General features: G+C 37.3%; 1 protein-coding gene across 1 annotated transcript in view; it reads left to right on the top strand.

Moving 5' to 3' along the window:
* Positions 1-13,160, top strand: part of Jmjd1c (jumonji domain containing 1C) — a 209,239-nt gene that overhangs the window by 150,689 nt on the left and 45,390 nt on the right. Inside the window, exons 5-6 of the mRNA XM_013514771.1 lie at positions 8,895-9,000; positions 11,776-11,900. Coding sequence (XP_013370225.1) covers positions 8,895-9,000; positions 11,776-11,900 — 231 coding nt within the window. The remainder of the gene's footprint in view (positions 1-8,894; positions 9,001-11,775; positions 11,901-13,160) is intronic.

Genomic DNA, 13,160 nt, shown 5'->3' with positions numbered 1-13,160 from the left:
ATAATTTTAAACATGTACAAGCTAAAATGAATTCCCATAGATCTACCATTCAGCTTTAACAATTATCAACTCATGGCCAGTATTGTTTCATATTACTGTTACTGTTTCATCATTTTAAAGCAAATTTCACATCATATTTCATTCCTAAATGGTTCTGTTTGTGTATGTATACATAGAAAAATTGAAAATGTCTACGTATTTTTAGTTGAATCTCAGTATGTTACACCCTATAAAGGCAACAGATTTATACACTCTGAAGAGAAACTAGCTGGGCGTGATAGCGCACGCCTCTAATCTCAGCACTTGGGAGGCTGAGGCAGGAGGATGGTTGTGAGTTCAAGACCAGCCTAGGCTACAAAGTGAGCTCAAGGCTGGCCTGAACTGCATAGCCAGACCATCTCAAAAAAAAAAAAAGAAGAGAAACTGGAGTATTGTTATAGCCGATAATACTTCCACTTATCAGCAACCTCAGAAATGATAGAATAAAATACCATGTTTACTCATTTACTTTTCCCTGCATTATGTAACCAAAAGATTTAGAATAATATTAGCATTAACTACAGATTAATTTCTGAAAATAGCCTAAATTTTTTGTTGCCTTAGGATATATATCTCACTGGCAATACATTTAGTCACTTTATTGTGTTTCATAGTCTTTGGAATTGTGCCTTTCTTGCTGGTGACTTAAAAGGTGCACCCTTATGAAATAATCTCAGCACTCTGGAAGGCTGATGCAGGAAGATCACAAGTTTTACACAGCTTGGGCAATTTAGCAAGGCCCTCAAAAAATAAAACAGGCTGGAGATATGTAGCTCTGCAGAGGCCATAGGTCCAATCCATGTGGGGGTGAGGGGTAGTTCTAGAGCCTGTTTTTACAGATACCTTGCTCCATTGATTTTAAGCCTGTTTCTCTTTCATTGCTTTCTTTTCCCTTCGTTATAGAAATAAATTCAAATCTCTGTTTTCTAATATAAACAGTAAAGGTTCTCTGATCACACCCATTATGACCACATCTAACTCCTTTTCTTCATAGCAAGACTTCCTAAAAATATTCTATAACATCTGCATTTATTGCAGCCTGCCTTCTGCCTACACAGCTGATACTGTTACAATGGCTAATAATCTTTTACCACTTTGAATATCCAAGTCCCCAACCTGTACGTTTAACACTGCCCTTCTGGACTTTGTTCTTGAAATGATCTCCCTGTGTGTACCCCAAGCTGGCCTCGAACTCACAGTCCTACTACCTCAGCTCCTCTGAGTGCTGGGATTATATGTGTGCAGCACCATTCCTGGCCTCAAAATATTTTTGTTCAGTATTAATAGAATTTCCATCACTTTTTTAAAAATATAAATGATCTTTTAAAATTTTTCTTTGTTGTTAGGGATTAAATCCAGGACCTCCCACATGTTATGCAACTGCTCTGTCTCTGAGTATAGAAAACTTTCCTAGTTACATTTGTCAGGTATATTAAAGTTTTCTTTTTTAAGAACGGCAAAAAGAAAAAATAATTGTAGAAGTACATCATACATTCTACAGTCCTTATTATCATGTAATAAGGTGTTCCTCTGTTGCAATACCTTATATTTTTTTCTCATGTACTTGCATTTATTCTGCATAGACACCAGAAAAGGGAACAGACTTCTTATTAGGTGTCGTAAAAGCATAAATGACTCATAGGACTTGCTGAAGATCTTTGTGGTCTGTGCTGCATTGTGTTCTCTTTGAAGTGAGAGAAATACAGTACAGTAGTTTAAGTGTAACTTTTTAGATTCATCATTTTGTATCAATATGTGATAAAAAGTGAAAATCAGCTGGTTAAGTCAGTGGTATGAGTTAATTTAGAAATTATATCCATTACATTTTACATTTTTTACATTGCCAAAATTTTAAAAGTGAATTTCATTCAGTTAACAGTATATGACTGATTTATATTTATTCTGTATGAATCAGAAAGTCATCGACAATTGTGAGTGTACAGTAGCTCTGTATTATTTTGTACAGAGGAATATTTAGTAGAATATGTTCTTTCAGAATACTAGCAAGTATGTAATATTTCTTTCTGAGGAAACCCCTCTTCCCCATCTCAGAAATTCTTACTGTTTTTAAACTTGAGTTGTTCTGAAGCATTGTTCTGAAAGACTACTTTGGAGGATGTTAAATAGTTTCTAGACTATTAAATAGTGTTGTCTGGAGTTTTTGTTCAGGTGTAGGTTTGAGGAAGTTGTAGTTTGTAAATTGTGGTTGGCAGATACTGTAAGCAGGTGACTCAGTGGGTTGTATTTCATTATGACTCAACTATGTAAAAGCCATGTTGATAAATAGCTTGAAAGGAAAATCACCTTCGAGACTTTGAACTGTTGCAAACTATTATTGAAGCTATCACAAAAAATACTAACATGGCTTTTGAAAGGCAAGTTTCTTCCTTTAAGCAGCTTTAAACATTTTACTTAATTGTTCTGATTTTTTCTTTGTGGTAATTATGAGAGGAGTAAAAATTACACTACATGACACTGAGCAGTTCTATATTTGTTTGTTTGTTTGTTTATTTTGGTCTTTTTGAGACAGGGTCTCCCTAATGCAGTTCAGGCTGGCCTTGAGCTCAGTTTGTAGCCCAGGCTGGTCTTGAACTCTCAACCATCCTCTTGCCTCAGCCTCCTGAGTGCTGGCAGTACAGGCATGTGCCACTACTTGCTCAGCTCAAATTCTATGTATTTGGACAAGGCTTATGCAAGAGAATATATTTATCTTAGCTTGGTTTCAGCTTGGAAATTAGCTAAGGAACCCTAGTGATAGTTATTTTTAATTAATATAGTTAAAATAAGCTTTTAAAAATTTTAAAGATAAAAGAATAAAACATTAATAAACACATTTACAAAATAACACAAAAACAATGCAAGCAATATAGAATTTCAGACAAGGTGATAGGAAATTAACAGTGGTTGTTGTATTACATACTGATATCTTCAGATTGGTTACTATAATAAGCTTATTTACTGAGGCAATAACAAAAAAGGGAAAGCAAGATAAATGTAGTTCTGTTGTAATTCAGTGTAGCAGGATTTGCACAGAATTCTTCAGTAATTCTTTGATGAATTATATCTGATAAGTTATAGCCTGTTGTTTCCTTTCACATCTGGGAATACCCTATTCCTATTATCTGATAATTTAGCAAACATAATTTTATGTTTTTTTAAAAAGACAATTTAGTAAATTGTAGTTTCTTCAGCTTTGTATGACTATGTCACTGAAAACCTAGAGTGACTCAAACTTTCGGGTCTGCCAAGTGTGCCAGTGGTGGAAGGGTCAGTGGAAGATGCTTGCTGAGTTGGAGAAGTTGCCACATCCTTGAGTGTGTTTCCTCCTCTCTAAAAGGGAGAGAGTAACACTAACCCAGCAGAGGTACTATTAAGATTTAAGTGGGATTTATTGGGCCTTCGGGTGTCACTCAGCAACAGAATGTATGTTTGGCATTTTTGAGGCCCTGAATTCAGTCCTTAGCACAAAATAAAGCAAAAGTGCCACCCTCTGAAAGTACTTCTCCCATCCAGGTACTAACCAAGCCCAGCCCTGCTTAGCTTCCAAGATCAGATGAGATTGGGCATGCTCAGGGTGGTGTGGCCGTAGACTTGTAAAAGTGCTTCTCATGTCAGTTTAAAAATTTATACTGACAGGTAAGTATGCTTATTGTTAAATAGCTATTTTTAAAGGCTGGAAATAGATTACTCTGTAGTTTAAGGGATTCTCTTTGGAGTTTGTTTTTCCAGTGCAAGAGGTTGAACTCGGGCCTCTTTCATGCTTCAGCAGGGCAAGTGCTCTGCTACTCAGCTGTGTATCCCTGACTGTTTTCTGTATTATGTTCGTATGTATATGTGTATATCCCTCCTTGTTTATTTGGGTTGGGGGGGGGCTTGTTTGTTTGTCTCTCTTTGAGACAGAGTTTCACTATGCAGACTGCACTTGAATTCACTTTGTAGCCCAGGCTGGCCTCAAACTCAGAGTGATCTTCCTGCCTCCGCTTCCTGAGTGCTGGTATTACAGACATGCACCACCATACTCAGCCTCATTTATTTGGGACAGGGCCTTACTGTGTAGTCAAGGCTGGCCTTGAACTTAGTCTCCATGTCCCTCCACCTCTGAGTGCTGGGATTAGAGGTGTGCACTGCCATGCCAAGCAGAGGTTAGTTTTCAAGTTATTTCAAAATCTGAGGATATTAGTCATCTAGGATGATTGACAACAACATTCCTTTTAGATTTGCCATATTTTGAGGGGTGGCAGATAAGACTTCCATTGTATTTGTCTTGGGTTAAATTACAAATCTCTGACAAAGTCAGAGGTCCTTTTCTCAAGGATAGCAAAATACAGATGAGTTTTCTAAGAATAAAAGGTATTGTGCCCAGAGTACTTCAAGTGTAAGTATTCTTTTTGTGAATAATTTGAAATAGACTGAGATGAGTGTATTTGTGTTGATGTTGGTTTTCTTTAAGTTGTAATACTGGCAAAATTCTTAGGAAAATAGGGCGTTTATTCCTGTGGAATAATAGCTGAAATAGCACCAGAAGTTTTTAAAGTAATTGTAAAATATTACTTATTTGGTCTAGTGTTTTCTGCGTTGAAAGTCAGTTACTTTAAATGTTGTGCATATCTTCTTTTTATTCTTTCCTAGAAAGCTCATTGTCAAGGGTGGGCGTATGACTTTTTGGTAGAGTATGTGCTCAGCATGTGTGAGGCACCAGAACAGCAACAACAAGAAAAAAAGCATCAAATGTATATGAAAGTGTTTTTTCTGCCTCAGTTAATTTTGAATTTTGTGACTATAAAAATTATTGCAGAATTGAAAAAATTATGAATAAAACTTGGCATAATCAATGTTGATGTCATATTTATAAAAGTATATTACATAACTTTTTTGGGAGGTGGGAAGTACGGTCTCAGTGTAGTTCAGATTGGCCTTGAACTCAAAATGTAGCCCAGGCTGGTCTGAAACTTGTGGTGATCCTCCTGCCTCAGCCTTCCAAGTGCTAGGATTACAGGCATGCACCACTATGTTCAGCTAACTTTTGATTTTATGGTTTTGAACTTTGTTTAGTTTTCTTTGGGGCTTTTTGAGAGGTCAGGGTGGTGATGCCAATCAAACCCAGGGCCTTGCACATGCTAGACAAGCACTTTATTTTTGGTGAGTTTGTGTCACAATGCACATGTTAAGGTAATGCAAATGATGTTTTCAGGTGTATCAGTGTCAACAAAATTTCAAAACTATCTTTTTTCTATGGAATATGTTCATTGTATGTATCAGATTGTGTGGTGTTTTTTGTTGTTACTGTTTTTGAGACAAGGTCTCATTTTGTAATTTGGGCTGGGCTTGAACTCACTGTGTGGCCCAGGCTGGCCTCAAATTTGCACTCAGTCTCCAGATCACTGGGATTACAGGAGTGTGCCACCATGCCTGGCTATATTTATCAGCTTGTATTGAAGTTTCTTCTCATTGAAGTGTGTAACAAAGGAAATAAGCAATATGAACAAATAGTTGACAGACATCAGTGTTTTGCATTTTAAAACTCATTACTCATAAGTCAGACTCATAAAAGTAGCACATGGTCATTGAAAAATGAAACCATTCCAAAAATACATGAAAGTACAGCAGTGTAAAAGATTATCCATAATATAGTTAGTTTTAAAAAACTATGATTAAGATTATCGTATATCTTGCATGTATTTTTCTTGTATTTGAAGCCTAAAATATGTGTATAGAATAGATGTATAGGTGTAAGTTCTGCCTGCAAATCATACAAATTGATTTTTAAATATCTTTATTTTTAATCACTAATTGTATTTACCTGATATGTTTTAATTTTATTATGAAATTTGTCTTTTGGTTCCATTAGACATGAAACTTAAATTTCAATTTCATTTAGTCTGTTTTTTTTTTTTTTTTTTTTTAAGAACCAACCTTTTTTTGTCTTGATAATTTTTAGTGAAAACCTTGAGGTCAAAGTCAGTTGTCCAAACCAAAATGTCACAATTAATTCATACTTTCCAACATTGTCCTTTGTGAGTACAGCATAGGGTCCATTTTGGTAATGTATCAAAGAGAATGTTGTTCATCAGAGGAAATGTTTAGGTGGCTTGCAAACAAAATGAGAAAGTAGAAAATGTGTCAGTTGTAGGACTAAATAATGATCTTCCTAAAAACTAGCCACAGAGGCATTCAGCAATTAAAGAAATTTAAATAGTCTTCTAAAAAAGAAGTCACAATTAGCTACTAGAGATTATCTTTATTGGAGGTAGGTAGTACTGTAGTTTGACAGTATTTGTTTAAAAAAAACTTTAAGTGAAATTTATAGTGATACAGTACTTGACTTTTCAAGACTTGATGTTTGCCAGATACTTGAACACAGGAAAAAATTTAAAAGTACAGAATGAACTTAATGTGTGTAATGTTGTATGCCTTAAATATGTATTATTAAACCTCGTTGTACATATCTCTGAATATTTTAGTGCTCTGATTTTTTTATACTATTTAATTGGGCCTTTTAGTTTGACCTAACTAGGAAGTAGAATCGTTTAAAATTAGGTTAATACAATAGTTTTAATGTCAGAATACAGATTCCAACATTTTTCTAACTTAATCTCATTTATTTATTTATTTAGTCTTTTTGAGGCAGGGTCTCACTATGCAGTTCAGGCTGTTCTTGAACTCACTTTGTAGCCCAGGCTGGCCTTGAATTCAGAAGGCTTCTTGTGCCTCAGCCTCCCCAGTGCTGGGATTACAGGCATACACCACCACTCCTGGCTACTCTCTTTTATTTTAAACAGGAAAAAAACCAAGATAATAGGAGGGTAACAGTGGTTAATACATTGCCTATTGTTATCTTTAAATTAGTTACTCAGAGTACAAGATACCGCAAAACAGAACCACAACCACAAAGAAGCTAGGAACCGTGTTAACAGTCATATAAAAGCAAGATCAAACAATGAAGGAGAAGAAACAAAACTACAGCAACATAAGACTAACTAGGGGCGGAGGTCCATTCCCAAGTTCATGTCTGCTGCCGAGGTGGACAAGTGGTGGAGGCGGTGGAGACGCCTGCGGAGCCCATCTGTCCTCACCAGCCACAGCAGGGCAGGGGCGACCTCTGTGAGCCTGCAACATTCGCTGGCCTATACCCGCAGGGGGCGCGCTGCCCACCTCTCGGGCTGGCCCGGCCCAGCCCCGGCTCCCCACCGCAGTGAGTCGTCTGGCCACCCGCCTTGGGCCTCTCCCCTTAGTGCTCTGGGCCTCAGGGCACCGCCAGAGCCTTCCCAGGCCCAGGACTCGCTTTCCTCCTCTCCCCACAAGGCTGCCCCTGTCCGCCGCCCTGGGGCCGGGTGTCCTGCGATGGCGCCCCTCTCTCCTGACCCGCCATGATTGTGGGCACCGCAAGTGGCGCGCTAATCCCAGGCACCAGGGCGCCACATGGCAGGTGCTCAGTTTGTGTTGCGCAGAGTTTCACATAACCACTCTCAGAGGTCTGCAGAGAGCTTCCTCCAGGGTCTTCCTACGCTCTGCTTGTGATGCGCTCTATAGGCATATGTGCATTACAGATGCAGTAGGCTACATGCAGTGCGGAGAGATTTCCGATCTCTGCCGTTTCCTGGTTATGCCGGGACTACAGTGCATAGAAAGGGTAGAATACCAGCACAGGCCTAGAATTCTTTCACACAGGAGGCTGAGGCAAGTGGGTTGTCATAAGTTTGAGGCCTGTCAGTAATTCAGACTGGCCTTGAACTGGCTGGCCTCAAACTGGCAAGCCTCAAACTTGCTGTGATCCTCCTTGCATGCACTACCATGCCTACCCTTTAATAGCATTTCTGTATATATTCCAAGAACTAACCCTTGAACAAGCCTTCGTGGGTAGAAAAGACATAGCAGATAGAATATTTGCCACAATATTATTCCAAAAAACAGTAGTGTCTTAGACAAGAAAAATCTTTAGATTGACTTTGAAACAGTGCTAAACTATGACCTGCTTGATTAATGGTCTTTGGAGTTGGCCACCTTCTGGTGTTTTCAAGTTGCTAGAGTACTTTGATGTACTAGCTATAATTCTCATGATTTAGTTCTTCCTATTCACTAGTTTCCATGATTTTCTAGTCCACTCTTAAAATACTCCTAAACTTACAGTGTTGCTCAGTTGTACTTCCCAGTTAACTGCAGGTCTCCTGCAGCCAATAACAAAATGCTTTGAGATACTGATAACAGAATGCGAAAGTATGCCGCCGGCTGTGGGAAACTGTGACTGTGTGGTTGTTTTTGTGCCTAGCTCCACCTTATTATGAGGGTAGTACCATTGATAATTTAATTTTAATTGGACGTTTTAACAGCTTGAAGAAACAAAATTTTAACGTTTAAATTATTGGTCAGATGAGCTTGGTAAAACTGAATTTGATGATATTTCAGGTGACAGTGAATAAAAAACTGGTAATTGCAAATCCTAATGTTTTCAGCATTGTAGACAGGCAATTTTATATAATCCATTGTCACTAAAATGTTCAGCTCTTTTGCCACCAACTATGAATGACAATGTTGTTTGGTTTGTGTATTACTTCAAATTGTAAAATTTTTGAAAAGCTGACTTGGAGTAAGGTGATACAGTACTTAAGAAGTTAGAAAACATAGTACTAAATTTCAAATTTTGACTATAGTATATTATTGATAAGATCAAATCTTGCCTCAGATTTCTTGTGCTTTATTGTGTAGTTACTAATGAACTATAATTTATGAATTTGTGGTTTTATGTACATTTAGATCAAGGAACTTTCTTAAGTCTGTAGAACATACAGAATGGAAAGTTAGTAGCCATAATGTTAAGAAACATAATGTGGATCTTTTCTTTTAATCTATAATTCTAGGACGACATAGACAGCCTAAACCCAGTTCTCAGGGACAACCCACAGCTTCACGAGGAAGTGAAAGCCTGGGTAAAGGAACAAAAGGTTCAGGAGATTTTTATGCAAGGTAACTATTTTGAACTTATGCATTATCCATCATTATCTGGAACTAGGCAGCCTCCCATGTTTGCTTTTGATTGTTCACTTATAATCAATACAAATAAAAAACCCAGTCTAAAACTTTATATATAAGCCTTGGAAATAATTTTGATGGAAAGTCTATAATTCTACCAGTTTTTAAACTTAATTTCAACTAAATGCTTCCTGTGAAGTTATAACTACATGGGTATTTTATTGACAGAGAAGTTCCATAATGTGGAATGCTATAGTGTGTCCTTCCTGGAGAATGGAAGTACTGTTTGGAGTAGAGATTATCCACAGGCACCATTGGTTTTCTTTGAAGAATGCTGTTGGCATATCAGTAAAGTCATACATTATTGGTACACACTTTTTGTGAGACATCATGGCATGTACTATTTTATTGGGTTGGGTTGGATTTTGTTTTGCTTTGTTTTTTTGAGACAAAGGGTTTTACTATGTAGTTCAGCCTGGCTTTGAACTCCACAATGTAGCCCAGGCTGGCCTATAACTCATTCCAGTCCTCCTGCCTCAGCCTCTTGCGTGCTAGGATTACAGGAGTGCGCCCCCATGCCGAACAATATTTTATTGTTAAAATCCCTATATTTACCTCAGTCTTCAATATTCGTGCCATTAAGCATTAGTAGAAATAATTTCAGAGTTGTAGCTGTTTTGCTTTATATGGTTATATATGATATCAGATCATTTATTTATTAAATGATTTTGCATATATGTGTTCTTTAAAGATTAATATGGGAAATTTAAAACATGCACGGAAATAAACTGTTCTGATGAATTTGCATCATTTGTCTCCCAGTCCCAACAGTTAAACTGTGGCTGTCCTGCCCCTCGAAACACCCCCACTTTCTTCTGTCAGATTTTGGACATCACTTTATTTTTTAAACAAATCTGCTATACCATTATTATGCCCCCCCCCCATTAGTAATTTCTTACCATTAAATGCTGGACGGTTAAGTTCACATTTCCATTTGTCTTGCAAATATCATAAATGGTTGTAATAATTATTTATTTGTTTTTAACCACCCCCTCACCCCACCCCCGTACTGGAGATGAAACCTAGAGTCTTTACACTGAGTTAAATCCCTGGCTCTTATTTTTTTACTTTTTCACAGGGTCTCACTAAATTGACCAGGGTGGGCTTGAACTTTTAATCGTCCTGCCTCAGCCTCACAGAATGCTGGGATTATAGATAGAGTCACCACGTCCAGCCTTATTTTCAGAAACTCAAAAAAGACCCAGGAAAGGTCTATACAATATGGTGGTTATTATTTTACCCCTCTTTCTTCTCTTCTCCTTACAGTTTGTCAAAGAAATCAAGCTAATTTTTTTTAAATAACCTTTTGTTTCCTCATCCTGAGGAGGAAAAAGATTAAGGCATTAATAGTCCCTATCTGTTTTAGCCAGATGTGTGAGGCAGACTCCAAATTATATTTTGAGAATAAGCCAATGTAGATGGTTCAATGATGATAATTAAAAACATATTTAATGTCATTTGTAAATTTTTTCTGTATCAGAAAAAATAATACACTTTCTTAGTTTAAAAAGAATAGAGTTTTTATAATGGATTATATTTAATAAATAGTATATATAGGGGCTGGGGATTTAGCTCAGCGGCACAGCGCTTGCCTGGCAAGCACGAGGTCGTGAGTTCAATTCCCACTACCGGAAAACAAAACAAAACAAAATAGTATATATATATATATATATATATATATGTATCACATGTCTTAAAGTATAGCCAGTCAATATCTTCAGTGTTCTCTAGGTGAATGTATTTAATGTGTAGATCATGGAGTTTTTGGTAGCAGTACCGGCAGTCGAACCCCAAGGGCTTTAAACATGCTGTGCAAAGGTTTTCACTGAGCTGCAACCCCAGGCTTCATGAGACTTGTTTTGTTTTGTTTTGTTTTGTTTTTTGAGACAGGATCTTGCTGTGTAGTTCAGGCTGGCCTTGAACTCACTCTGTAGCCAGGCTGTCCTCGAACTCATTATGATCTTCCTGCCTCAGCCTGTTGAGGGCTGGGGTTATAGGCTTGTTCCAATGGAATATATTCTATAGGCATTTTATATTTTTAGGCAGATATTGGCAAAAAAATTTTTAACTCTCAATAACTATTAAAACTACTAATTGGCAGTTGTGAGTCTGTAAACCTAAAAGAAAGGGCAGCAGCGTAGCGATCGGAAACCCAACCTGGGCTATTTAGCAACTTATGAAGACCTGTCTCAAAATAAATTTAAAAGGGGCTGGGAACGTCTCTCAGTGTGAAGGTTCATTCCCTACTACTGCATAAATGGAAGAAAGGGATGTAATTGCCTACAATAAAGTTCTAGCAACTGGGAGACAAAGGCATGAAGTTCTGTATTACCGTTCTATTTTATCCCAGTAGCCAGTCACTTACTTGAACCTAAATAGCTTTGTAACCTTACTACATAACAGACTACTCTAACCTTACATTTTGTTCTGTCCTCCTACTAACTCATAATCCTGGAAACATTCTTTCAGACTTAAAGTATTTTATTTTCATTGGGTCAGGAAGTGCGTGTATTTAATAGTGTATATAATGAAAACTTAAATGATCTGTGCCAGAAAACATTTATCCTCTAAAAACACTTCTTTACTACTGATTCTTGGGTCTCTTATGCATCTGTCACATAGCTTTATGTTTCTCCAATAAGGTAATTCATAAGTGAAAATGTTTCCATTTACCATATATATATCCCTGCTTCCTGTGTTTTTTTAAAGGTCCTTATTCTTTAAATGGATACAGAGTGAGGGTATATAGACAAGACTCTGCCACCCAGTGGTTTACTGGCATAATTACTCATCATGATCTCTTCACCCGAACCATGATCGTTATGAATGATCAGGTAAATAGTTTAACTATTTTTGGTGCTAGGGATCGAACCCAGGCCCTTGCACATGCAAAGCACATGCTCTACCACTGAGCTATACCTTCTTGGCCCCCTCAATATTTTTTGAATGAGATTTTTACAGTGCAAATAATTCTATGCTGAAAATACATCAACAGTTAGATGGAAAGTAATTTTAATCTCCAGCGTTTTTAGTGGTATAATCCTGCGTTTTAATGTACCTCATATTGCATAGAGATCTCTTCAGGTCAGAGGGTGATGATGGTGCCAAATTTATTTCAGCGCGGATAAAAGTAGTTCCCAAATTAGCAGCATCACACTTTTAATTGCTTAGTCTTTTATTTATTTTGGGAGGGGTGTCTTTTTTTAAGTGTGTTTTGTTTTTTGAGATAGGGTCACACTATGTAATGCAGGCTGGTCTTGAACTCAGTATGTAGCCTGGTCTCAAACTCACAATGACCTTCCTGGTTCATCTTCCAGAGTACTAGGATGGCAGGCATGCGCCACCACACCCGGCTTTTTTTTTTTTTTTTTTAAATCCTTAAGTTAGCTAATCTTCCTAAAATTTCAGATTTTCTGACTTTCCAATAACAAAAATATTTGCCAAATGGTCTGTTTCCCTTCCTCCCTTCTCTTGCTGCTGAGCTGTCTGTTGGTCTCTGACTCCGCCTCTGTCTCTGATTTGTGGTGCTGGGGATCGAACCTAGGGCATAGCAAATGCCAGCAAGTGCCCTACCGCTGAGCCCCATCTTCAGCCCTCTATGTTTCTCTTTGGTTATAACACACATACAGTTCTCATATTTCATTGTTAGTATGCTCAGTTTTATATGAGAAGTGTTACAGATCTAGCTTACTTTTTGAGAAAAATGTTAACTTTTAAATTTTTTGTTGTTGTAGAAAACATAGATATTTATGCCTTTCTACCCAAGTGGATTTTGGAGACTATCTGATAGAGCTCCTTTATACTTTTAAGTACTTTGGCTAAGCTTTTGGTCAGAATCCATTTGACCAAATCTAGTAAGTTATATATTGTGTAACTTCATTTTTTTCCTTAAACAAGATGACAACTTTCACCTCTCAATGAAGTACAAAATTGCTTCAAATTTTTAAATTAAGTTGCACAAAGTTTGACTTTTCATTCCTCTTAAACTCTTTATTTTATAGCCCTTTGTTGAAAATTACTGTTGTTAAAATATATTTGCTGGGGCTGGGGATTTAGCTCAGCGGCAAAAGCGCCTGCCTGGCAAGCGCAAGGTC

This window comes from Chinchilla lanigera, unplaced genomic scaffold (assembly GCF_000276665.1).
Source record: "Chinchilla lanigera isolate Chin_1 unplaced genomic scaffold, ChiLan1.0 scaffold00024, whole genome shotgun sequence".
Lineage (NCBI taxonomy): Eukaryota > Metazoa > Chordata > Mammalia > Rodentia > Chinchillidae > Chinchilla > Chinchilla lanigera.
This window is presented reverse-complemented; position numbering and strand designations above follow the sequence as displayed.